This window comes from Lontra canadensis, unplaced genomic scaffold, assembly GCF_010015895.1.
Source record: "Lontra canadensis isolate GAN:19392208 unplaced genomic scaffold, GSC_riverotter_1.0 scaffold39, whole genome shotgun sequence".
NCBI classification, from domain to species: domain Eukaryota; kingdom Metazoa; phylum Chordata; class Mammalia; order Carnivora; family Mustelidae; genus Lontra; species Lontra canadensis.
The window spans coordinates 16,360,146-16,383,738 of record NW_022631033.1 but is presented as its reverse complement, the minus strand read 5'-3'; the positions used below and the strand labels follow the sequence as shown (position 1 = coordinate 16,383,738).

The window sequence follows — 23,593 nt, the reverse complement described above, 5'->3', positions numbered from 1 at the left end:
AATAAAATCTATAAAAAGAAATAAAAATAAAATACTGCTGAAAGAAATTAGACAACATAAATGCAAACACACCCCAGGTTTACAGATTAAGATGTAGATACTATCTAAAGTGATCTACAGATTCAGTGCAATCCTTATCAAAATCCCAATGATGTTTTTTGCAGAAACAGAAAAACCGATCCTAAAATTCATATGAAATCTCAAGGACTCTGAATAATCAATCTTGAAAAAGAAAAACTAAGCCGAAGGATTTACTTCCTAATTTCAAAACTTCCTACAAATCTACAGTAAGTGAAAGTGTAGTACTGGCATAAAAACTATGGAAGAGAGAACCCAGAAATAAATCGTCCCAGGTTTGCTCAAACGACTTTTGACAAGGGTGCCAGGACATTCAATAGGGAAAGGACAACCTTTTCAACAAAAGGTGCTAGAAAACTCAACACCCACATACAAAAGAATGACATTTGACCCTTACCTAACACTATATATGAAAATTAACTTGAAATGGATTAGAGACCTAAATATAAGATCTAAAACTATAAAACTCTTAGAAGAAAACTTAGGGCAAAAATCTTCTAATCTTGGATTTGGCAGTCATTTCCTGGAAATGCCACCAAAGGCAACAGAAGGAAAAAAAAAAAAGACCCATATGACTACACAAAAATATTGGCATCTGTACATTAAAAGACAGTATCAATGAAGTAAAAAGGCAACTCACAAAATGGGAGAAAATACTTGCAAAGTGTATATCTAATAAGTGATTAATATCTAGAATACATACATACAAGGACAAGTGAAACAACTCAATTCAAAAAATAGGCAAAAGATTTCACATTTCTCCAAATAATGTATACAAATAGACAATAAGCACATGAAAAAAATATCCTCAGTATCACTAATTACTGGGGAAATACAAATCAAAACTATAATGAGATAAACCTCATATCCATTAAAATGGCTACTATTAAAAAAAAAAAACAGAAAATAAGTGTTGGTAAGGACACAAAGAAATCTGAACCCTTGTGCACTGCTGGCAAGAATATAAAATGGTAAACCCACTGTGGAAAATATGGTGGTTCCTCAAAAAACTAAAAACAGAATTACCATATTATCCAGCAATTCTACTTCTGGTTACATACTCTAAATGGAAAGCAGAGTGGCACATGGGTGGCTCAGTTAAGCATTTGCGTCTTGATTTCAACTGAGGTTGAGATCTCAGGGTCATAAGATCTGGCCCACACATCAGGCTCCACACTAGGCATGGAGTCTACTTGTCCCTTTCCCTCCTCCCACTTGTGTGCACACTCTAAAATAAATAAATAATAAATAAATACTCTTGAAAAATATATTAAAAAAAGAAAAGAATCAAAAGCAGTCTTGAAGAGAGATTTTTTAGGAACATGTTAATAGTAGCATTATTCCCAACAGCTAAATAATGGAAGCAACCAAATGGATAAGCAAACTGGTCAATGCAGTACTATCAGCCTTAAAAAGGAAGGAAATCCTGATACAAGCTGCAACATGGAGGAACCTTGAGGATGGATACTGTGCTAAGTGAAATACGACAATCACAAAACAATGTATAATTCTACTTGTCTGAGTTACTTAGAGAAGCCAAATTCACAAAAAGAATGTTGCCTGCTAGGGACTGGAGAAGTGGGATAAGGAAAGCTGTTTAGTGGACTGAGTTTCAGCTTTACAAAATGTAGAAGTTCTGGATTATCTCTTGTACAACTGTGAACATACTTTACACTAATGAACTGTACTCTTAGACATGCTTAATATGTCAAACTCTACCTCATGTGACAGTTTTTACTATAATTTGTTAAAAATTTAACTAAAAAAAAACCACCTGAGGAGTAGCCCATTCCATACATACCTTAAAAATAAATCCTATTTCAAATCTGAAGAGGGTTCTGCTTCGGGTAATGGCCAAGTCCCTCCTAAAGTAACTTTTTTTTAATAGAAAACTTACTATAAACTCTGGATATTTTCCAAAAGAGTTCAAAGAACAAAAAAGATGTATTATTTGCCACCCACTGCAAAAAAGACAAAGGTTAGAGTTTGAGTCTAGCCAAGATAACTGCCCATTTATACACAAAAACCAACAAAAACACTCTGGAGGAATCTAACAGAATCTTGAGTCTTTATTACACATATAATTCACAAAATTTAAGACTCAACAGAAATCTGTCAGACAAAGAAACAGGAAACATGACCCATACTTGAGAAACAAAGCACAGACCAGCCCCCAAAATGACCCAACTGTTAAATTAGAATAGGAAGATTTTAAAGCAGTTGTAAGAAATTTTACTCAAGAATGTACTGGAAAGGGGCACCTGGGTGGCTCAGTGGGTTAAGCCTCTGCCTTCAGCTCAGGTCATGATCCCAGGGTCCTGTGATCGAGTCCCGGCATCGAGCTCTCTGCTCAGCAGGGAGCCTGCTTCCTCCTCTCTCTCTCTGCCTGCCTCTCTGCCTACTTATGATCTCTCTCTGTCAAATAAACAAATAAAATCTTTAAAAAAAAAAAAAAAGGAATGTACTGGAAAAAAGGCTTATAATGAATGAAAAAAAAAAATCTCAGCGAAGAAAAAGAAAACAAAGAATGAAAAGCCGAGAACTGAAAAATACTATCTCTAAAATAAAAAATTCACCAATGGGAATTCATGACAAATTAGAGGTAAAGAAGAGAAGTCCACTAACTTGACAATAGATCAAAACAAAACAGAAACCTAAAAAAATAAATAAATAAAAAGAGCCTCAATGACTTGTAAGATAACACGTGTCAATTACCAAGAAGTACAGGAGAGAAAGGAGCAAGTTTTACTCCAGAGGTAGCAAGACAAATGAACCATCAACAACTAGCATTAATCATTAGCAACTGTGCAGAACAGAGACTAGCAGCCTTTCCAACTGAGTTCCAACTTTAAACTGGAAATATTATCTGTATGGCTTTCTCTGATAGACTTTTAGGAATTAAAACAGCGAGGTTATTAGTCAATGCTTTCGTGTTTAATACCTCTGGTTCCTCAGGTTAGCAGTGTCTACAAGCATTGTTGAAGCAGCTCTTATCTACAAACATAACTTCTAAGAAAAACTTTGAGATGTCTTTGAGAAAAACTTTCCAGAACTATTCTGAAGACACAATCATACCCAAAACAACACAAAAGGGAGATGTCAAATTTACACAAAAATGGCTGCGCTCTGCCCTGCTCTGTAGAACAGGACCCAAATTTCAAATCTTCAACTGGCTCACCGCAACCCCAAGTATATATAAAGGAAGCTATAAAAACAAAAATTTAAATTACCTGTTTTCTTAAAACAAGACATTATTAATTCAAATTATACTAAGGTATAGAAAGAAAAGAGAGGTTACCTTGACAGCTTTCTGAGAATTGGGAAGTCCTTCCTCTATGTCTTCTAAAAGAATTCCTCCTAAGCCTCGCTGGTCATGCTTATCTAACAGCCTAAGGAGGGCTTTCTTATCTTTCAAGTTGTATTTGGGCTTGAAGGCATACTTCCCATCTATTACTTCAATTTTGGGATTATTGACTAATGCCTGTAATAGTGACACAATTTGGATATATTAACAAAAGGAAACCCCATATACATGTTCTTAAATTCTACTAATTATTTTAAAAATATTGATACCAAATACAATCATAAATTAAAAGTTATCTTGTGAATATCAACTAGCAGATCTAAAATACTGGACATCCAAGATCCAAAAACCAATAGGTAGAGATCAGCAAGTTGCTCACTTTTTATAAAAGAAACTTTTTATTATTACGTTAATTCTTTAGATGAGTAAAACCATTTCATCACAACTGACTGAAACTGCACCCACATTATTTTGAAAATAAAAGATAAAAAAGAATAAATGCCAATTAACATTAATAGACAAAGTCAACTGGGTATTGCTTATCCCACCCTCGAAGTATAGTTTATCACATACTGGCATTTTGTGTGGAACATAACCTTGGGGTGAATATACAACAGTCTGCCCCACCTGGTGTCACCAACAGGTGTGGAAGGAACTGAAAAGCACCAGACTAGTGCATATAAGAAATCTACCTATAGTGGCACCTTGAGAATGAAACTGAGTAGGAATGCAGGAATTATTGAATATAATTATATTCCTAGTCAGTTCTGCTGTACAGCTACTACTAGAAGGAAAGCTCTTCGAGGAAGAGCTACCCTATTTATTTTCTTCTGCAGCTGCCAGCCTGACCCTGGAAAGGAGAAAGAGAAGAACATAGAAGAAAGGAGGGAGAACAGAATAGTAATAAAAGTCATTTTTAACTAATGTTGGTAGTCTATGAAATTTGAAGATTAGGTAAAGCAACAGGATTTTTATGACTATATATCATTAAGACGATGTGCTATAATGTTACTAATTAACTGTTGGACTTTATATTCTAAAAATCAAGAACAATATTTTGCTCAGTAAAATAAATTACTGAATTACATTTGGGAATTTTACATTTGCTCTTTAGACTACAACACTGGTCAGAATGTATTCTTCTTAATTGTCATTTCATACTTAAATAGAAAACATGGAAATGTGTGAATTTTCTTAAATGCTATTCATTTCCAAATTAGCAAGGTCAGTGATTACTGTGGGGTTTCTTTTCCTCCAATGATGTGTGTACATACACAGTGTAAGGATTAGTTTTCCAAGTAATCTGTCAGAGACAGTAACATCACCATCAAGTCATAATAGTAATATGAGTACAACAAATATCTCACTATCCCTACACTACCTCATGATTTAAATGTTCAAAAACAAATATAAAAACAATACAATTCTAAATTTAGCAATTAAAAAACTATCAATTATTCTGTAAAAACGTAAATGAAACTGGTACAATGACTGAATTCTTTATAATTGTTGTGCTAAAGGTCTTTGCCATGTTAAATAGATACATAAGTTTTTAAGAAAACCAACAAATCAAACCAGCTCAAAAAATATGTATGTTAAAAACAAAGAATCTATACCAGTTCTTTTAAGAAAAAGTAAAAATAAGGATCAGATTTAAAACCTTAGTTACATAGCAAATATCTCATGGTAACTAATTTTTTTAACTCCACTTTAAGGCTATTCTTACCTCAGTCATTAGCCATTGTTTCTGCTTGAGTCCTATATCTAAATGCTGTGTTTCATCTAAAATTTCTTCTAAAGTGAGAGGGTGCGTATCTCCTCGCTGATGCCGTGTCTGTTGAGGGAAGAAACTGTTATTAGGAGACAGTTTTAAAATGCTAGATGCATAAGTAACAGATACAAGTAAGTGAATCAGGAATGGAGAACACGTACTATTTGAGGCAAATACAATTACAGTGATGAAGAGAATGGACTGTAAAGTCAGACTCGGGTTCACACTCGTAGCTCTATAAATCAAATGATAAACTGAGAAAAAGTTTTTTCAACTCATATCACAAGAGCTTATCTTCCTAATATTTTAACAGCCCCAAAAACCTAACAGGAAAATGATCCAAAGACAGGAACACAGAAATCATACAAAGGTGCCTAGATGGCTCAGTGAAGCTTCCAACTCTTGACAGCAGTTCAGGTCATGGTTTCAAGGTCTTAATATCAAACCCCATGTCAGCCTTTGTGCTCAGCAGGAGTCTGCTTGAGATTCTCTCTCCTGAGAATCTTGAGATTCTTCTCCCTGCTCACGTATTCTAAAATAAATAAATAGGGGTGCCTGGGTGCCTCAGTCCATTGGGCACCTGCCTTTGGCTCGGGTCCTGGGATCGAGCCCCGCATTGGGCTTCCTGCTTAGCCGGGGAGCCTGCTCCTCCCTCTCCCTCTGGGGCTCCCCTTGCTTGTGACCTCTCGCTTTCTGTCAAATAAGTAAATAAAATCTTTGAAAGATAAGAATAAAAAATATAAAATGAAAAAATAAATCTTTTAAGAAAAAATCAGAGAGGGGCGCCTTGGTGGCTCAGTCAGCTAAGTGTTCAACTCTTGGTTTCAGCTTAGATCATGATCTCATGGTTCATAGGATCAGCCTCATGTGGGGCTCTGTGCTTGGTAGGGAGTAAGTTGGAAGAGCCTCTCCCTCTGTCCCTCCCCCTGCTCATGCACTCTCTCTCAAAGTAATCAATCTTTTTAAAAAAATGAATAAAAATGGAACTCTGTTGAGTATTATATACAAAGTGAATTTTATCAATATTTTAATATACATGAGTTATTCTAATCAACTGTGTGCTAATAATAATAGTTGTGATAGTACTCAGAACTTACGGTCACAAGAAAAACATTTCTAACACATATACTATTGTGGCAAAAAGTATGACAGATGATGACTGAAGTATTTTCAAGCATAAGGGCGCCTGTGTGGCTCAGTCAGTTAAGTGACTGCCTTCAGCTCAGGTCATGATCACGGGGTCCTAATCTCCCTCTACTCCTCCCCCTTGCTTGTGCACATGCTCTATCAAATAAACAAATAAAATCCTTAAAAATAAACATATTTCAGGTGCCTGGGTGGCTCAGTCGTTAAGCGCCTGCCTTTGGGTCAGGTCATGATCCCAGGGTCCTGGAATGGAGGCCCACATTGGGTTCCCTGCTCAGCAGGAAGCCTGCTTCTCCCTCTGCCCCTTCCCCTGCTTGTGTTCCTCTCTCTGTGTGTCTCTGTCAAATAAATAAATAAATAAATAAAATCTTTAAAATAAAAAAATATATATGTATACATATATACATATATATGTATACATATATATATACACACACATATATATGCACACACACACACACACATATATTTCAAGCATAAGAATACACAACATTAGGCTAAAATGCAGTGGGAGTAACAGAACAGACTTACAAGTTCAAAAGGAAAATAATTAAAATTTCCAACTACGTTTGTTTTTACAATTTTTTTTAAAGATTTATTCTAGAGAAAGAGTGCACGCACGTGGGGGGAGGGGGAGAGGGAAAAAGAGTCTTTTTTTTTTTTTTTAAGATCTTTATTTATTTGAGAGAGAGAGTGAGAAAGCACAAGCAGGGGGGAACGGGAGAGGGAGGAAACTCCCTGCTGAGCAGAGAGCCTGACATGGGGCTCAATCCCAGGACCCTGGGATCATGACCTGAGCCAAAGGCAGGCGCTTAATGGCTGAACACCCAGGCGCCCCCCGGAGCAGTTCTTATATTTTTAACTAATAATGGGATTTAGATCCCCTTAGAGAAATGTAAAAGAGGTATTCTGTTGAAATATTATGATATGTCAGAAATTCCATCCTTTGTCACTATTTCAACTTTTGCTGAAAAACTAATTGCCAATTTAAATATGTGCAGAGAGATACATAATTTCTCAAAATTGTTTCAGGAAATAACTGAGCACAAAAATTGAAGGTCACAGTCCTAAAGAAAGTTATGAAAGTTAAGGATCATCTAGATTAGTGATGACTGTATTAGCGGAGTAGCAATAACATGACATTTGAATGTCAATCTCCCTCAACAGACTAACAGCCATGGGGGAGTACTTTTTTCCGAGCAGTCCCAGCAATAGTGCTATAAATAGATACAGTAGGTTTTAATAATTGTTTATCACCATGGGGGAATGGGTGGATGGAATGAATGAATAGGGAATATATATCAAATGTATTATTTGATAATGGGAAATTATGAACTAACAGATTTCGACCACAAATCAAATATAAACTACAGATTTCAGACCCAGTCAGGCATTAAGTCTCTAAAAGCCCTAACATAAAAACTTGACTTACATTTTAAGCAATCTGTAGCTGAAATCTGAAATAACACATACAGTACTTTCACTTTTTTAAAGAGATACAACCAGTAACTGAACAGGAATGAGTGTGGCAGAGGAAGGGGGCAAATCTGAAAATCATTTAGCCATTTAGTAACAAATGAAATTTCACTTTAATAAGTTAGGATTCAGTCTCTGGTAAAGCCAAAATGCCATATCATCAAAACTTCAGAACTTACTTCAAAAAATAGTAAATCTTCCATCATATCTTAAATTCTAAGGTCTTCTATAAATCAATGTTTTCCTAAGGCCCTCAGTAATTCTCTAATTTTCTCCTCCAAAGATGCAGAAAAACCATCACCACTGTAAGTCTCAACTATGTAGTTTTCACTTTTCACCTCAGTAGAAATAACAACCTGCAAATTGTTCACCTCTTCCTAGTGGTTTTGACAGCAAGTATTGAATAATTAAGAAGTGACTGTATCTACTGCCTGGGCATAATTTATAAGTGAAATGGGCTTAAATTTGATACTTGAATTAATGTAAATTAAATATACTTAGGTGACTCACTGCAGTACTAATCTGATATAATGTAAGAGGCTTGAAGCATTACTTTTTTTTAGTTTTACTGAGATGTAATAGGGATACAACATACCACACATATTGAAACAAGCAATTTGATAAATTTTGACATGTACATACAAATTTACTTCTGAAACCCCAATCCTCTTCTTCTGCCAAAAACTCAAATAGGATGCATGTTGAGAAAAGTACCTACCTTCATGTAATTCACAATCTTAGCAAGAACACCAAACTTATATCCAGAGCTTCCTGATAGAGCTTTCAAGTTAAACGATCCATTGCTATGATCTGGAAATGAGGTTCAAAAAACAATTATAACATTGTCATAATAGATTTAATTTTGACTTTTAAGCAACTAAGAGGATTTTTAACTCTAGTAAAATATTTGTTCTGCATTTTTCCATCTAGTGAATTCTACCCTGTAAAACTCTGGTAAAAATTCAAATCTATGAGTATATAATAAGCTTATTAATTTTCCCACCAAAGATAGGAATAAAGTATTAAGAATTCAAAAGCATTAAAATACATTTCTTCTGGGGTGTTTGGGGTGGCTCAATTGGTGCAGTACCCGACTTCATCTCAGGGTTCCTGAGTTCAAGTCCCACATTGGGCAGGGAGCCTACTTAAAAAAAAGTAAAATACATTTCTTCCTTAAGTACCTTTGTCTCACTGTTCCCTTAATTATGATTAGATTTATCCCCAAGATTAGAAGCATGGCTTTTTAAACAAGAGGACAACACAAATCTCAAACTGATGCGAAGAGCTTTTCTAACAGACTTAAAACCATGAGAAATGAGTGAATTACTTCCAAGGGATAAAAAGTTCCACTTATCACCTATTACATCAATTTCTGCCTCTCAGCTTAAAACAAATGGGAACTAATGGGGATTAATAAAAGAAATGATACCATAACTAAACTTTAGAGCTTGATTAGGGAAAAATATTAAAAAAAAAGAAAAAATTCATAGGCAATGACACTGCATAAACATGGATGCTTAAAAAAGGACGACAGCATGAAACAAGGAGCAATCTGTACTGACGACAATTTATTTCAGAAATTGTACCATTCTGTTGCATTTTATAGGCAGAAATCCTAATGCTACTATGAATCACAAGCCCATTCCATTAGTCATAAGGAGGAACAGTTTAAAAAAAAAAAACTCATAATTACTAGAAAAACATTTCAGAAGTACACATTCTATTAACAAACCATCAATTCAGATATATTACGTTCTCTTGTGGCTGCTGATCCACAAAGGAAGAGGTTAAATACAAGGTGGGGCGGGGGTATCTCTGGCACCAGCTTGGTGGTAATAATTAAAAAAAAAAAAAAAGAATTCATTAGAACAATGCAAGTCAAATGTGACAATTGTCAGAGAGCCAAAAGAATAGCTTTTAGATGGCAACATAATAATTCTGAGATTAGTCTGTAAAAAGACTTTATTAAATACAGTTTTTGAGACTAAAATGAGGCTTGATATGTAATTTTCCTTTAAAAATATCACTGTCATAATTTGACAACAACTGAATTGGCACATTATATCCTGCTATGTTTCCAAAAGTGGTATCCTGGATGCCTTACAGGTATGCTTTCACATTTATTCTTTCAATTATGAAATACTACCTACATGGTTCATTTTCCCAAGGTGTTCAGAGCATTTTAACAATAAAAGTAACATTTACTGAACACTTATTATTTGCCACGTGGCATGCTAAATATTTGACTTTCTCATTTAATCCCTCCGAAAAACTCCCATTTAGGAGGTATTGTCCCCTTTTAAACATAAGAAAAGTAAGAGTACTAAGCAGAAGAACGCAGATTCAAATTCAGTAGTAAACGCTGTGATACTGCCTTGTTTAAGAATCATTAACTAGTCTTTAATATAGACTATGCCATCTGAAACTGGCTATTATTTTTTCAGAGTATAAAAATGCATAAATGCAGATGTTTTCTTATTTAACTTTGATAAGATATTAAGTTTATCCTACATAAACTATTGGGAACACTATGAAAAGCCAAAGACACCATGCTAAGACCAGGCACTCTACAAGTGCCCGATCATGAACTACACGCACTTTTATGTCTCACGGAGTCCCGAACATTCAGCCCAATGACAAGCAAAGTCAACAGTAAATATTAGCTGAATTAATGAAGACAGTAAGAGTATTTTTATGCTCCCTTTTATGGTCCTAGAAACTAATATGCTAATTTATCTGTAATTTTATAAAATAATGTGGTGACACCTGGGTGGCTCAGTCAGTTTAGTGTCTGACTCTTAATTTTGGCTCAGGTCACAATCCAGGGTCGTGGGATTGATCCCCACATGGGGCTCTGCACTGAGTGTGGAGTCTGCTTCAGATTCTTCACGCCCCGCCCCCACTCCTCTGCTCCTCCCCCTGCTCACACCCTCTACCTTTAATAAATAAAATCTTTAAAAAAATAATGTGGGTCACCTGGGTGGCTCTGTGGGTTAAAGCCTCTGCCTTCAGCTCAGGTCATAATCCCAGGATCAGGGGAGGGAGCCCCACATCGGCTTCTCTGCTCAGCAGGGAGCCTACTTCTCCGTCTCTCTCTGCCTGCCTCTGCCTACTTGTGATCTCTGTCAAATAAATAAATAAAATCTTTTTTTAAAAAAATGTAAACTATAAAACAAAGTTTGCACAGCAAGCATTTACTCAGTCTGCTGTTGCTATGATAGCCACTCCATTATTTATTTATGTATTTATTTATTTTTAAAGATTTTATTTATTACAGCAAGAGAGGGAACACAAGGAGAGGGAGTGGGAGAGGGAGAACCAGGCTCCCCGCCAAGCAGGCAGGGAGCCTGATGCTGGGCTCGATCCCAGGACCCTGGGACCATGACCTGAGCCAGAGGCAGGCGCCTAATGACTGAGTCACCCAGGCACCCCCACTCCATTATTTAAAACCTTGATTCTGTTATGCTTGGACCACACACAACTCTAAATAATACACCTTATATAAAAACATTCGATCTTCAAACTTTCACAGTTGAAGATTCTTTTGCCATTTTTTAAAAAAATTTTTGAGGGGTGCCCGAGTGGAACGGTCAGTTGAGTGCCGATCCTTGGTTTTGGCCCAGGTCATGATCTCAGGATCAGGGATCAAGCCCTGCCTCAGGCTCCATGTGGAGTCTACCTGACATCATCTCTCCTTCTCTGTCCTTCTCACTCATGCTTTCAGTCTCTCTGAAGTAAATAAATTTTGAAAGAAATTAAAATTTAGGGGCGCCTGGGTGGCTCAGCACGTTAAAGCCTCTGCCTTCAGCTCAGGTCACGATCTCAGGGTCCTGCGATCGACCCCGCATCAGGCTCTCTGCTCAGCGGGGAGCCTGCTTCCTCTTCTCTCTCTCTCTGCTTACTCGTGATCTCTGTCTGTCAAATAAATAAAATAATCTTCTAAAAAATTTTTTGTTGTTGTTGAATACAGCTGACAAACAATGCTACATTAGTTTCAGGTGTACAACATAGTCATTGAACTTCTCTATAGATTATGCTATGCTCACCACAAGTGTAGCTGCTGTCACCATAAAACACTATTATAGTATCATTAACTATATTCCCTATGCTGTGCCTTCTATTCCTTTTTTACTATTTAAATTTCACAGACTGCTTTTTTTTTTTTTAAAGATTTTATTTATTTATTTGATAGAAAGATCACAAGCAGGCAGAGAGGCAGGCAGAGAGAGAGGAGGAAGCAGGCTCCCTGATGAGCAGAGAGCCCGATGCGGGGCTCGATCCCAGGACTCCGAGATCATGACCTGAGCCGAAGGCAGCGGCTTAACCCACTGAGCCACCCAGGCGCCCCCAGACTGCTTTTTTAATATCAGTGGTATACGTACCAAAACTAACCTTCTCCCAACTAGTAGAGCTGAAAACCTTTCTTTTCCCTTAGAATTTCTCCTAATTCAAACCACCACATGGAAATAATCACTTCCAGATGACAAAATTTATATATAACACAAGTATGAAAAGAAAATATCATTTATGAGATTTCATGCCCACTTCCTAGAGGAAATACCAAGCTGGTAAACCTGGACTGTTTGTTTCCTAGGTTACTACCTCTCTCAACATTTCCTTTTAGCTCCAGCAGAGAAATACTCACTGAAGGATCTGAAATTTTATGGTTAAACACTAAGAAATCATCAGTTTGTTACTAACTCAAATTCCTCTGCAGAAATTTAGCTTAAGGACAAAAAAATAAGGCAAGAAAAAGAGGTGACAGTTGATATCCCAGACAGCTCTATTCAAGTTTATGAATGATTTACACTTAAGGGTGGCAGGACTTAATGCAAATGAACGAAGAGGAAACTGTCAGCTGCATTGTGGTTCAACCAATAGAAGCACAGCTCCATCTTGGATGTGCACTGGACTGCATTACAAACAGACGAAACCATCGCTTCAACAGCAGCCTTCAGACAAGAGGTAGGTTTATACGATCTCTTTCATTTAGTAATACATGTCCTTATGATGAAATATAAAAATATTTTACTATAAAAACTAAGCAGAAAGCTTTGTTCCTACGAAAGGCCAAAAAAAGCAAGGTATTCATTTCACTGCTTGGTAGGATTTTATTATGAAAATGTGAAGACTGCCTTGTGCTATTTGATAAGCACCCTTACCATCTGTGCCTTATGGAAAATTCATGAGATTTTCTATGAACCTGATCTATATCCAGACCTTAGAGTAAACCATAAACATTTAATGTTAAGTGGTTACTTATGAATTTATTTTTTCTGAGTTGTTTCATTTCAGCAGTTTGGTCTGCCTTAACAAAGGATTTTTCTTAAAGAAAAATCTAGACTCAAAGCGAATCCTGGACTAAAGCTTTCTGACTGTATGTGCAAATTGTATTGGTTGGTAAAAAGCAGTTACTTACAGGAAAGTTTGTTATATTTTAACAAATATGAGAAAATAGTTTAAAACTGTTCGTTTGACTTTGAGTGTAGATGCAGTGAATGCCAAGAAATTGTAAGGATTGTGATTTTTACATAAAAATAATAAGACCGTAAAGATATCATTAAATAGGCTGCATTATACTATAGCCAAAAAGATCATTTGTAGAGCTGCAGACTTTCCTAACATTTTAACTAAAATAGTTCTTTATGGTTAAATTTTAAAATCTATATTACTGTAATACACAAGTCATTCTATTATTAAATAATAACCTTCTTAAACAGCCTTTCACTTTTTATATGCACAAAAATATTCATAACCATATTCAATATAATGTTGAAATTATTCTTCAACTGATTCCTCAAAAGAAACAGAGAGCAAGTCTTTCTGATAAACTACATATAAAAATAAAAATATGTTTTGAGAAGAACTGGTTAAGGGAGGAAGGTATGGTACCTTTCAAGGGTAGGTAATAAGATTACTTTGATGGCCCAGAGTAACTATTCATGTCTACTAAAAATTGGTATCAAATACTGACCAAATTTCTAATTTTGTAATAGTCGAGTATGAAAAATATCATTATTTAGTAGATGCCAGAGTTCCAGGATATTACCCACACATACGGACCTAAAGATCCAACTTCTGCCTTTTCTTTGCTAATAAACCTATTTAAATTTTAAAAGACTATTTTCATAATTTTTATTCCTTCTATTTCTTATTCAGCATTCAGCAGCATGAGTAAACCATTCCTTACAAAACCTAAAGGTTGCTGTAAGAAGAAATTAAATATCTCCAGGTTCAGAACAATGGGGTTAATTACCTAGAAAATATTCCTACTTGCTGTATGAAGTATATGGGAGCCAAAAGAAGTCTCAAATAAATAAACACATTTTGTCAAATAAAACAGTTAACTTGTAACTGAAATTTCAGGTAAACTGTAAACAGAAAGAGCCCCCCCCCCATTATTAGCACTATAACCAGCCCACATTTCCTAGTGATGTATCTATAGTTAGCCGAGATGTAGGGTTATTGCTCTTTCACCAAACTGACTAGATGCATGGCCTACCTCCGAGAGCTCCAGGGCTGGGTGAGCTGCTCTATATTTAAAGGCCAATATGATTAATTGATCATATTTCAAAGTTATATGTTTAAAGACACTAGAGAATTCAACCCAAGGGCTTTTACCATAATTAGAGCAAAAGCATAATCTTGTTCTGATCCGACAATTCAAGGTTCCAGAACAGTATGAAGTCCTATCCCCATAATTATTTCACTAGGATCTTCTGAAAATAGAAGGAAAAATAGGTGAAGAGAATATATAAAAACAAACAAAAATACGGTATTTACTTTAACTCTCCCCATTTCTGTAATGAAATTTCAAAGGGGTGGGGATCCAAAATAAGTACACAAATGATTTTTTTTTTTACCACTTAGTCTTATTTTTCATAAAGCATGTTTATAGCAGGTACTTGATATAAATGTGTATTTTAATTCCAAAAACAGTCTTAGAATATGAGAAAATCCTAATAATACCATCTTTCTGCATGTCTAATTATGTCTACTCCATTAAAGTAAGTTTTAGATTTTACTCTAAATTTAGCACAAAAAATTGCTAGAGCTCTACTGTACTTAAAAAGAATGAACCACATTAAATTTAAGGTACAAAATGACTCTGTATTTCATGGTTTACTTTTTTCAGATATGCCCAGAAGCTAACTAAAGATTGAATGTTTTGAGCTACTCATCAGTTATCAATACACTCACATAAGAGGCAAACTGTCATCATTTACAACACAAACTGTCATCATTTACAACACGTGTATATTCTTCCTTAAACTGCTTAGACGCTTCTAATCAAAATGAGAGTTTACTGATTCTACTTTTTTTTAGAAGTAATCCAAAAACCTCAGTAAGTCTATCAAATAGATAGAAAACACAGATATATAACACAATGTAACACAACAGATACATAAAACCAAAGGCAAGAAATATTTTTAAAGTATATTAGTTAGGGTTTTAGGTTAAGTACTATATTCAAATGGTTCAAAGACTGAAATATTACAAGATGTACCTTGTGAAATCTCACACAGATCTCTGTTTCCCAGCTCTACTCTCCAACCAACCACACATGCAATCATTGTTATTAATTTCTTACATAACTCCTTCCAAAACTTTTGTGCAGAATCAAGCAAATAAAAATGCATATTATTTCCCCCTCTCCTATACATACTGTCCTGCATCTTAGTCTTTTTGACTTAACAGATCCTAGAAATCTTTCAGTATCACCACAGTTACCTCATTCACACACAATTATCAATTGTATGGATATACTAATTTTAACCAGAACAGATCATGATCAAGTTAACTTCAAATACCTGAATTTGGTTTGGGTTGTCTGCCTGCCCCACCTTCTCCCTTCCTTTTCCTCCCTCCACTTTGGTCGGGGGAGACACATGAGAGGGCTTGAAAAAATTTTAAACAATTCACTTGTACCTCAAAAATAAATAGAATATTGGGACACCTAGGTGGCTCAGTGGGTTGAACACTGGCTCCTGATTTCAGCTCAGGGTCATGGGATCGAGCCCCAAGTTGGCTCCATGGTTGGTGAAGAGTCTGCTTGGGATTCTTTCTCCCTCTGTACCTCACATATCTGACACTTGCACGCATGCGTGTGTGTGCGTGCACTCTCACTCTCTCACAAATAAATCTCCTTTGAGAAATAGAATATAATGTCAAAAATTTTAAGCGGTTCACTTGTACCTCAAAAATAAATAGAATATAAAGTCCCTTAAACCAACTTTCCAGTAATTCTAAAATTTCATTTTTTAAAAAAAGACTTTATTTATTTATTTATTTGACAGAGGTCACAAGTAGGCAGAGAGGCAGGCAGAGAGAGAGCAGCAGGCTCCCCGCTGAGCAGAGAGCCCAATGCAGTGCTCGATCGCAGGACCCTGAGATCATGACCTAAGCTGAAGGCAGAGGCTTAACCCGCTGAGCCACCCAGGCGCCACTAAAATTTCATTTTGAAACAGAAACTTTTATTAGTCTTTACAACTTCTCCTCAGTTTTAAAGTCAATACAAAAAAGAAATCCCTACTCATAAAAAGTTAAAATACAAAGTAATAACTTCAGTATAATTTCAACCAGGTATGAGTTACAGATTTATACAGCCAATTTCTAGAAGAAAAGAAACAAAAGTTTGATATGTTAGGGAGACAGAATTATTAGTGAAGCTTTTCATTTTTATTTAAAAATTGTTAGAATGTAAAAAAGGAGAATGACTATAAAATTTCTGAAATCAATAATGAAATGACATTTTAAGTTAACATTAATTAATAAGGTACATTAAACTGGGGTGCCTGGGTGGCTCAGTGGGTTAAAGCCTCTGCCTTCGGTTCAGGTCATGATCCTAGGGTCCTGGGATCGAGCCCTGCATCGGGCTCTCTGCTCAACAGGGGGCGTGCTTCCCCTTCTCTCTCTCTGCCTGCCTCTCTGCAGGCTTGTGATCTCTGTCAAATAAATAAATAAAATCTTTAAGAAAAAAAAAAGGTATATTAAACTAATTTTTTTAAGATTTATTTACTTGGGAGACAGAGAGAGAAAATGAATCCCAAGCAGACTCCCCACTGAGCGCAGAGCCCCACTCGGGGCTCATTCTCACAAATGGGTATCATGACCTGAGCCTCAGCTGAACCCAAAAGTTGGATGCTCAACCCACTGAGCCACCCAGGTGCCCCTACATTAAACTAATTTCAGGGACATAATGTAGAAAGAAATTCCCAGATTTTAAAAAGTAATCTTTTTTACTGGGGCACCTGGCTGGCTCAGTCAGGCACGTGGCATGTGACTCTTGATCTCAGGCTTATGACTTCAAGCCTCATATTGGGTGTAGAGATTACTTAATAAAACGAAACAACAAAGGAATCAACTTGAAAGGCCTGAACAGACAGAAAGTCTAAGGAATATTTGCATCAATGCTGAAGAGGTCCTAGGTTAGCCCAGGTAAAATTAACAGATAGACCCTCCAGTGATTCTTCCCCTGCTCTTTATCTACCCATACAATAAATGGCACTGTTCTCTATTTCTTCAAGATCCTATTCTTCCTCTCCTCCTCTATATGCTGTTTTTCCAAAAGGACCTGAAACTTATTCACACTTAAGTAAAAAATAACTAACAATGTGTGCTACCCCTCCCAGGAATGTCACATTGTAGTCATACTAAAAATTTCAAAGGAGTTCCAAAGCTAAATATTTTTTAGGCATTTGGGTGTGCGTACACACCCATCACTACGCTATTATGAAGACTAGGTCAAAAAGGACTAACATTCTCTCCATTTGAGTCAGTTTCTATGCATTACTTGACTACTTATGTGCATGGTGATTAGAATGAGAAACAGCAACACTGCAGAAGTTGGCAGGAGTGGCCTATCAGGATATCCACATTAGACTCCAAGGTGCACCATCTACAGCGTATTCTATGTGAATGGCACCCTACAGTACAGCATGAATGGTGTTCCCTGGAGGTGTGCAACAAAGCAGCCCCATTTTCTGTAAGAATGCACTAAGGAAAAGAAAAACTTAAGGGATAAAAGAGGGTAACTCTAAAAGGCAGGGTCCCCAGTTTGAAAATACTGTAATATACTGGGAAGTTCCTCATACACCGGCATTCCAGACAATGTATTTTTGTACATCCCCAAACTAATAAAAGCAACTGATTCAATTATTGTCCATTAGTCTGTTGTCCCTTGTTTCAAGATGAAGGATCACCACAAACCATGAAGCTGAAGGATTCTTAAATCCAAAAAGAACAAATAAATTTAAGCTTTTACTTCTGGCCTCAGATCATCGATTTAACCTTCAAAATAGACAAAAGAAGAAAACAAGTCCATCCAGAGAGGTGAAGTTATTGCCAAGCAAATGTGATTTAAGATAAAAACAATAACATGTGGGGTGCCTAGGTGGCTCAGTCAGTAGAGCATGTGACCCCAATCTTGGGATTGTGAGCTCAAGCCCCATGTTGGGCACAGAGTTTACTTAAAAATAGATTAAAAACAAACAAAAACCTTAGAAAATATTAACTTATTAATGTCAAAGTTTTAAAATTACATTTATAAAGAAAAATTAATGATGGCTTTGGGTTTTTTAAAGTCACAGAGTTGGGTTTAAGTCACCTTTTCATCTTTTTTTGGTTTGAAAATGATAATGTGGTTATGTTTAAAAACAGAATCCTCACCTTTTAAGGGATATACACTGAATACGTGTAGATGAAGTGATGATGTCTACAGTTTCCTTCAAAACAGTCTACAGGTGGAAGCAAATGGGTATTGATGAAATGATAATTGAAGCTATATTATGAGCATACAGGGGTTCATCATACTTTTCTTTTTTTAAAGATTTATTTATTTATGGGGCACCTGGGTGGCTCAATCAGTTAGACATCTGCCTTTGGCTCGGGTCATGGTCCCAGGGTCCTAGGATCGAGCCCTGCATTAGGCTTCCTGCTCTGAGAGAAACCTGCTTCTCCCTCTCCCACTCCCCCTGCTGTGTTCCCTCTCTCTTGCTGTCCCTTTCAGTCAATTAAATAAATAAAATATTTAAAAAAAAAAGAAAGAAAGAAACGTACTCACACACACAAGTATCTCCAGCACTTAGAAAACTATTTGGTACACAGGAAGTAATCAATAAACATCTGTTTACAAGAATGAATGAAAATCTACTTACAACTATGTAGTAAAGAAAAATCATGCAAACTAAGTCATTTCTTTAATAAAATAAAGCAAACTGACAATAGTCACTGAATTAACAAAGTGGAATTTTTTCCTCTTATTTCCAAAATTTTCTTAGTATAAAAGCATTTTATAATTTCTTAAAATAATTTTAAAGGACACTTCTGAAGGACCAAGGTAATAAGATCTTCAATCCTTCTGGTGCCATTTAAGGTCTAACAAGTATCAAGTCAACAAGAGCAAAACTTAATGCAAGATACTAAAACTCTGGGATGACTGGGTGGCTCAGTTGGTTAAGCATCTGCCTTCGGCTCAGGTCATGATCCCAGGGTCCTAGGATCAAGCCCCGCATGGGCTCCTTGCTCGGCGGGGAGTCTGCTTCTCCCTCTGCCTGCTCTGCCTGTTCTGCCTACAGCTCTCCATGCTTCTAATTTGTCTGACAAATAAATAAATAAAATTAAAAAAAAAAAAGAATACTAGAACTTTAATTCACTGGTTAATTTTGTGAAATGGAATAATAATTTATTACTCAATACATCTGGGATACTGTCTGTTTAAAATATTCATGTCCACAGACTGGCTATATGAAACAGTTAACACTATCAGATACAAAACAAAAAGAAATCCTAAGATTAAGGTCTCTTCTTAGGCAACTTGAACCTAAAATTTTATTATCTTTATTCTGAAAATTGCCATTATTTAGCTTTTCTTTCTTTAATATTTTTCACTCAGCCACTATTTCCTGATTCAGGTCACCTGTCCTTGAAGTTTAAAAGACTGGAAATAGGAGAGAGAGATACACTGAGCCAACAAGCTGAGAAGGAGCCACACAGGTAATGAGAAAAGCTCTTCAGGAGGCAGTTTGAAGACCACCACATTAAAATGCTACAATTTTTTGTAGTTAACAGATCACTGACCACTGCTTTAGTCAAATTTTAAACCAATTCAGCTTCTTTTTTTCCACTTCTATTAGCAATTAACCTCTATATAGAAATCTTAAACATATTTGTCCAGCAAATGATACACGTAAATATGCAGTACAGTTTATAGAGTATATGGCTGTAAAATACAGAAAAAATTCAAAAATATCATTTGGGCATTCAATTCTGGCAGAAAATAAGATGATTCATGTTACCTACAAAAATTTACTATCAAATATTAGTCCTAAGACTTGAATTGACAAATCTTTAGAATTTGGTTACATATATTCATTTTTTACCTTTTCACAGATTCAAAAGAGCAATACAAGAAGTAGAATCCCTAAGAATGGCCTCCCTGAGCTCCAGCCTCTGGAATGAAACCACTACGTCTGTTTATCAATACCTTGGTTTTCAAGTTCAAAAAATTTACCCTTTTCATGATAACTGGAACACTGCCTGCTTTGTCATTCTGCTTTTATTTATATTTACAGTGGTATCTTTAGTGGTGTTGGCTTTCCTTTATGAAGTGCTTGACTGTTGCTGCTGTGTAAAAAACAAAACTGTGAAAGACTTGAAAAGTGAACCTAACCCTCTTAGAAGTATGATGGACAACATCAGAAAACGTGAAATTGAAGTGGTCTAGCACTCTACTAAGATGAACAAAATCTCTGAAAACAGCCTTCAACTACTGAGAAAAAAGGAAAATTTTCTGAGGCCAACTGTTATTATGAAAATTGACTCTGAATGATTAAAAGATTTCTAAAAGAAGGGAAAAACAAGTCAAATATGCACTTTGTGTGTGTGTATCCCTTTCATTAAATGTACAGTAAAACTTCACAAATGTAAGTTACCAATCTATTTAAAATGATAATTCAAAAACTGGGTAAAAGATTCCCAGATCTCAATATTAAGCAACAAAAGGTAAGCCAGAAAACATCAGCAAGATCAAATAACCCTGATCTAAACAAACCATGTAGACTAAAAAATAAACTTCCCTCCATGTGTTTGGGTAATAAAAATGCTATTTAAAATGTTTACCTAAGTCCAAAGTAAATAATTCCACTTATACATAAAATCCCTACTTATTAAAAAGAAGTATCTTCTAGGTTACTGAGGACAACTTATATATTTTTTAAAGACTTACGTTTTATTTAGGGATTAGTGTGGGAAAAAGTCTCAAAATAGAAAGATCACAAGTGTACTTGCATAAAATTTTCATAAAACTGCCTTACTGTTTAATAAGAAACACATGGTGTAAGAATGGCCAGGCTATTTTCAAACTAAAACTTACTAGCATACCCTTAAGTTGTATTTCCTGAGTTTATTCTTTCATTTTGCTGCTATATCCATATTCTCAAGGGCTAAGATACCCAATGCTGAAAAGACTACCCCCCCCAAAAAAGGTGAAAAACAGGACCATATAACACCTATTAAGAAACACTGTAGTTTTATTTCTTAGAATTACAAGAGCTATAGATATTGTATTTAATTGCCCAAACACTATTTTGCCAGGACCCATGAGCAAACCTAAGCACGCTCTTAACCACCACAACTGCACTTAGCAAGAAATAACATTCCGGAAAATTCACCCTGACAAATTCGTTCAAAAGGAAAAAGCTCAAGATACAAAGAGATTTCTAAAAGCATTACTCAAAATAACAACAAAAAATGGAAATAACACCTTTAAGTATGATAAATCAACTTAGCTTATTAAGCTACTGAAAATTAAGGCACAATTAAGGAAAGAGAAAATATTTGATACAGGAAATGAAAAATACACATCTGGGGACGCATGAGTGGCTTAGTCGGTTGGGCGTCTGACTCTTCAGTTTCCGCTCAGGTCATGATCTCATGGGTCTGGGATGGAGCCCCACGTGGGGCTCTGCAGGGAGTCTCCTTGAAAGATTCTCTCCCTCTGCTCCTCCCCCAGCTCTCCCTCTCTTTCTCTCGCGCTCTGATAAATCTTAAAAAGAAAAATACTTATCTGTCATTTTCAACTTAGAGAACCCTGTCAGTTTGGAATCACTTTTCCACAAAATGTTTTTTCTTTCTATCCTTAGAAATAAACACAAATAATGTAACCAAATTTCAAAGGACTTGCAAAAACTGGTATACAAAGTACTTTGGTAACCAGGAGATATTCTGAGCACCATTAAAACCACATTTTCATAAACCACAAACTCTGGAGTCCTTGCCACACCTGGGAAGCATACAGATCTTTTTTTTTTTTTTTTAAGATTTTATTTATTTATTTGACAGAGAGAGATCACAAGTAGGCAGAGAGGCAGGCAGAGAGAGAGGAGGAAGCAGGCTCCCCGCTGAGCAGAGAGCCCGATGAGGGGCTCGATCCCAGGACGCTGAGATCATGACCTGAGCCAAAGGCAGCGGCTCAACCCGCTGAGCCACCCAGGCGCCCCCATACAGATCTTTAATTGCTAAATTTCTTGATAATGGACACTACTAACTTTTCCTACCTTATGCTGTAATGTATTTAACCATTCCACAAACATGTATTGAGTGCCTCTATGTGTGACAGATTGGGTTACGATGGCAAACAAGTAATCATGCAATTACTATGACACATGATAGCTTTGTCAGAAATAATGAGTGCTTTGGGAATCAAAGGCTAAGCACTGAATTCAAATAGGAAAGTAGAAATAATATGACTTTTAAGCTGCAACCTAAAAGAGGAACAGGCGTTAACCAAAGGAAAGAGGGAAGGAGCTAAGAAAGAATATTCCAGGAAGAGGACATAATGTGGGCAAAAGTCAAGAAGCAAAAGGGAGTAAAGCATGTTAAAGGAGCTACAGGACAGTATCACTAGGCCAGAGTTTAAGAAAAACAGTGAGCTATGGGTATAAAAGGTAATGGAGACCAGATCAGGTAGGGTATGTAGACAGCAGGAAAAGACGGGCTTCATCTGAAAAGCAATGATGATCAGCCTAAAGACAGTGATATCATCAGACTGATGGTTAGAAAAATCACAGATTGCTGTACAGAAAGAGTAGTCTAAAGAAGTTAAGCCAGGAAACCCTATAAGCACCTAATCAGACAATCCACTGGTAGTGACCCAGTCTAGGATGGTACAGTAGTCTTCAGTGTTTACACCCAGGAATTCCTGCTCTCCCTTCTTAGAGCACTTGGGACCCTGTGTGTCTGGGTACAGCCCTGTGAGTAGCTCTAGACAATGAGTTGTGAGAGAAAGTAAGCTCTTACCACCAGGAAAGAGAATTTTAACTGCCAGGTAAGATATTCCAGAGTTCTTTCTCCTCTTGGCACTGAGACCAAAAACATCTGAAATATCGGCTACTCTATCAGCCTCGGTCCTTTGAGTGACTAAAGAGCCAAGAGCCTTGCCAATACATGATAAACATGTGGTATGAAAGAGAAACAACAAATCTTTGTTGTTTTTAAGACACAGTGACATTTCGTACTGTTTTAAAAAAAAAAGAAAGGCGGCCCAAATTAGTGTCACTTTGACCAAATTCCAAAACTGGTGTTTTATACATAGTTTAACCACAGTTTCAAACTCCCTCAGAAATGTAGACTTATCTGGTCAGTCAGGAATTTTTCAGTCAATGCCAAAGAGTATGCCATGAGGACCCTTCTCCATCCCCCAAAGAAAGATGAGGTCATCTACATAAAACCCCTGGCTTTTCTCCCTAGAAAAGGCCTGGCCTAGAACAGTCCTTTTCTTTTGCTAATAACTTTCCTGCCTCTGCCCTCCTTCTATAAAA

The 23,593-nt window shown here is 36.3% G+C and overlaps 2 protein-coding genes across 3 annotated transcripts in view; one reads left to right on the top strand and one right to left on the bottom strand.

Annotated features, from left to right (window-relative positions):
- Nucleotides 1-23,593, bottom strand: part of GTF2E2 (general transcription factor IIE subunit 2) — a 61,525-nt gene that overhangs the window by 24,665 nt on the left and 13,267 nt on the right. Inside the window, exons 3-5 of the mRNA XM_032869955.1 lie at nucleotides 8,494-8,585; nucleotides 5,109-5,216; nucleotides 3,377-3,559 (exon numbers count right to left, since the gene is read on the bottom strand). Of these exons, the coding sequence (XP_032725846.1) occupies nucleotides 3,377-3,559; nucleotides 5,109-5,216; nucleotides 8,494-8,585 (383 nt within the window). The remainder of the gene's footprint in view (nucleotides 1-3,376; nucleotides 3,560-5,108; nucleotides 5,217-8,493; nucleotides 8,586-23,593) is intronic.
- SMIM18 (small integral membrane protein 18) lies at nucleotides 12,666-20,702 on the top strand. Of its 2 annotated transcripts, none has more exons than XM_032869956.1 (3): nucleotides 12,666-12,740; nucleotides 19,669-19,769; nucleotides 20,166-20,702. In XM_032869956.1, the coding sequence occupies exon 3, from the start codon at nucleotides 20,203-20,205 to the stop codon at nucleotides 20,497-20,499; it is 297 nt and encodes a 98-aa protein (XP_032725847.1). In that variant the 5' UTR covers nucleotides 12,666-12,740; nucleotides 19,669-19,769; nucleotides 20,166-20,202; the 3' UTR covers nucleotides 20,500-20,702. The 2 variants fall into 2 exon arrangements, with proteins under 2 accessions (XP_032725847.1, XP_032725848.1); XM_032869957.1 differs by having other exon boundaries at nucleotides 12,677-12,740; nucleotides 19,688-19,769.

What these genes read in the sequence shown, in the direction of transcription:
- SMIM18 (XM_032869956.1), top strand. Translation starts at nt 20,203, where the DNA reads ATGGCCTCCCTGAGCTCCAGCCTCTGGAATGAAACCACTACGTCTGTT.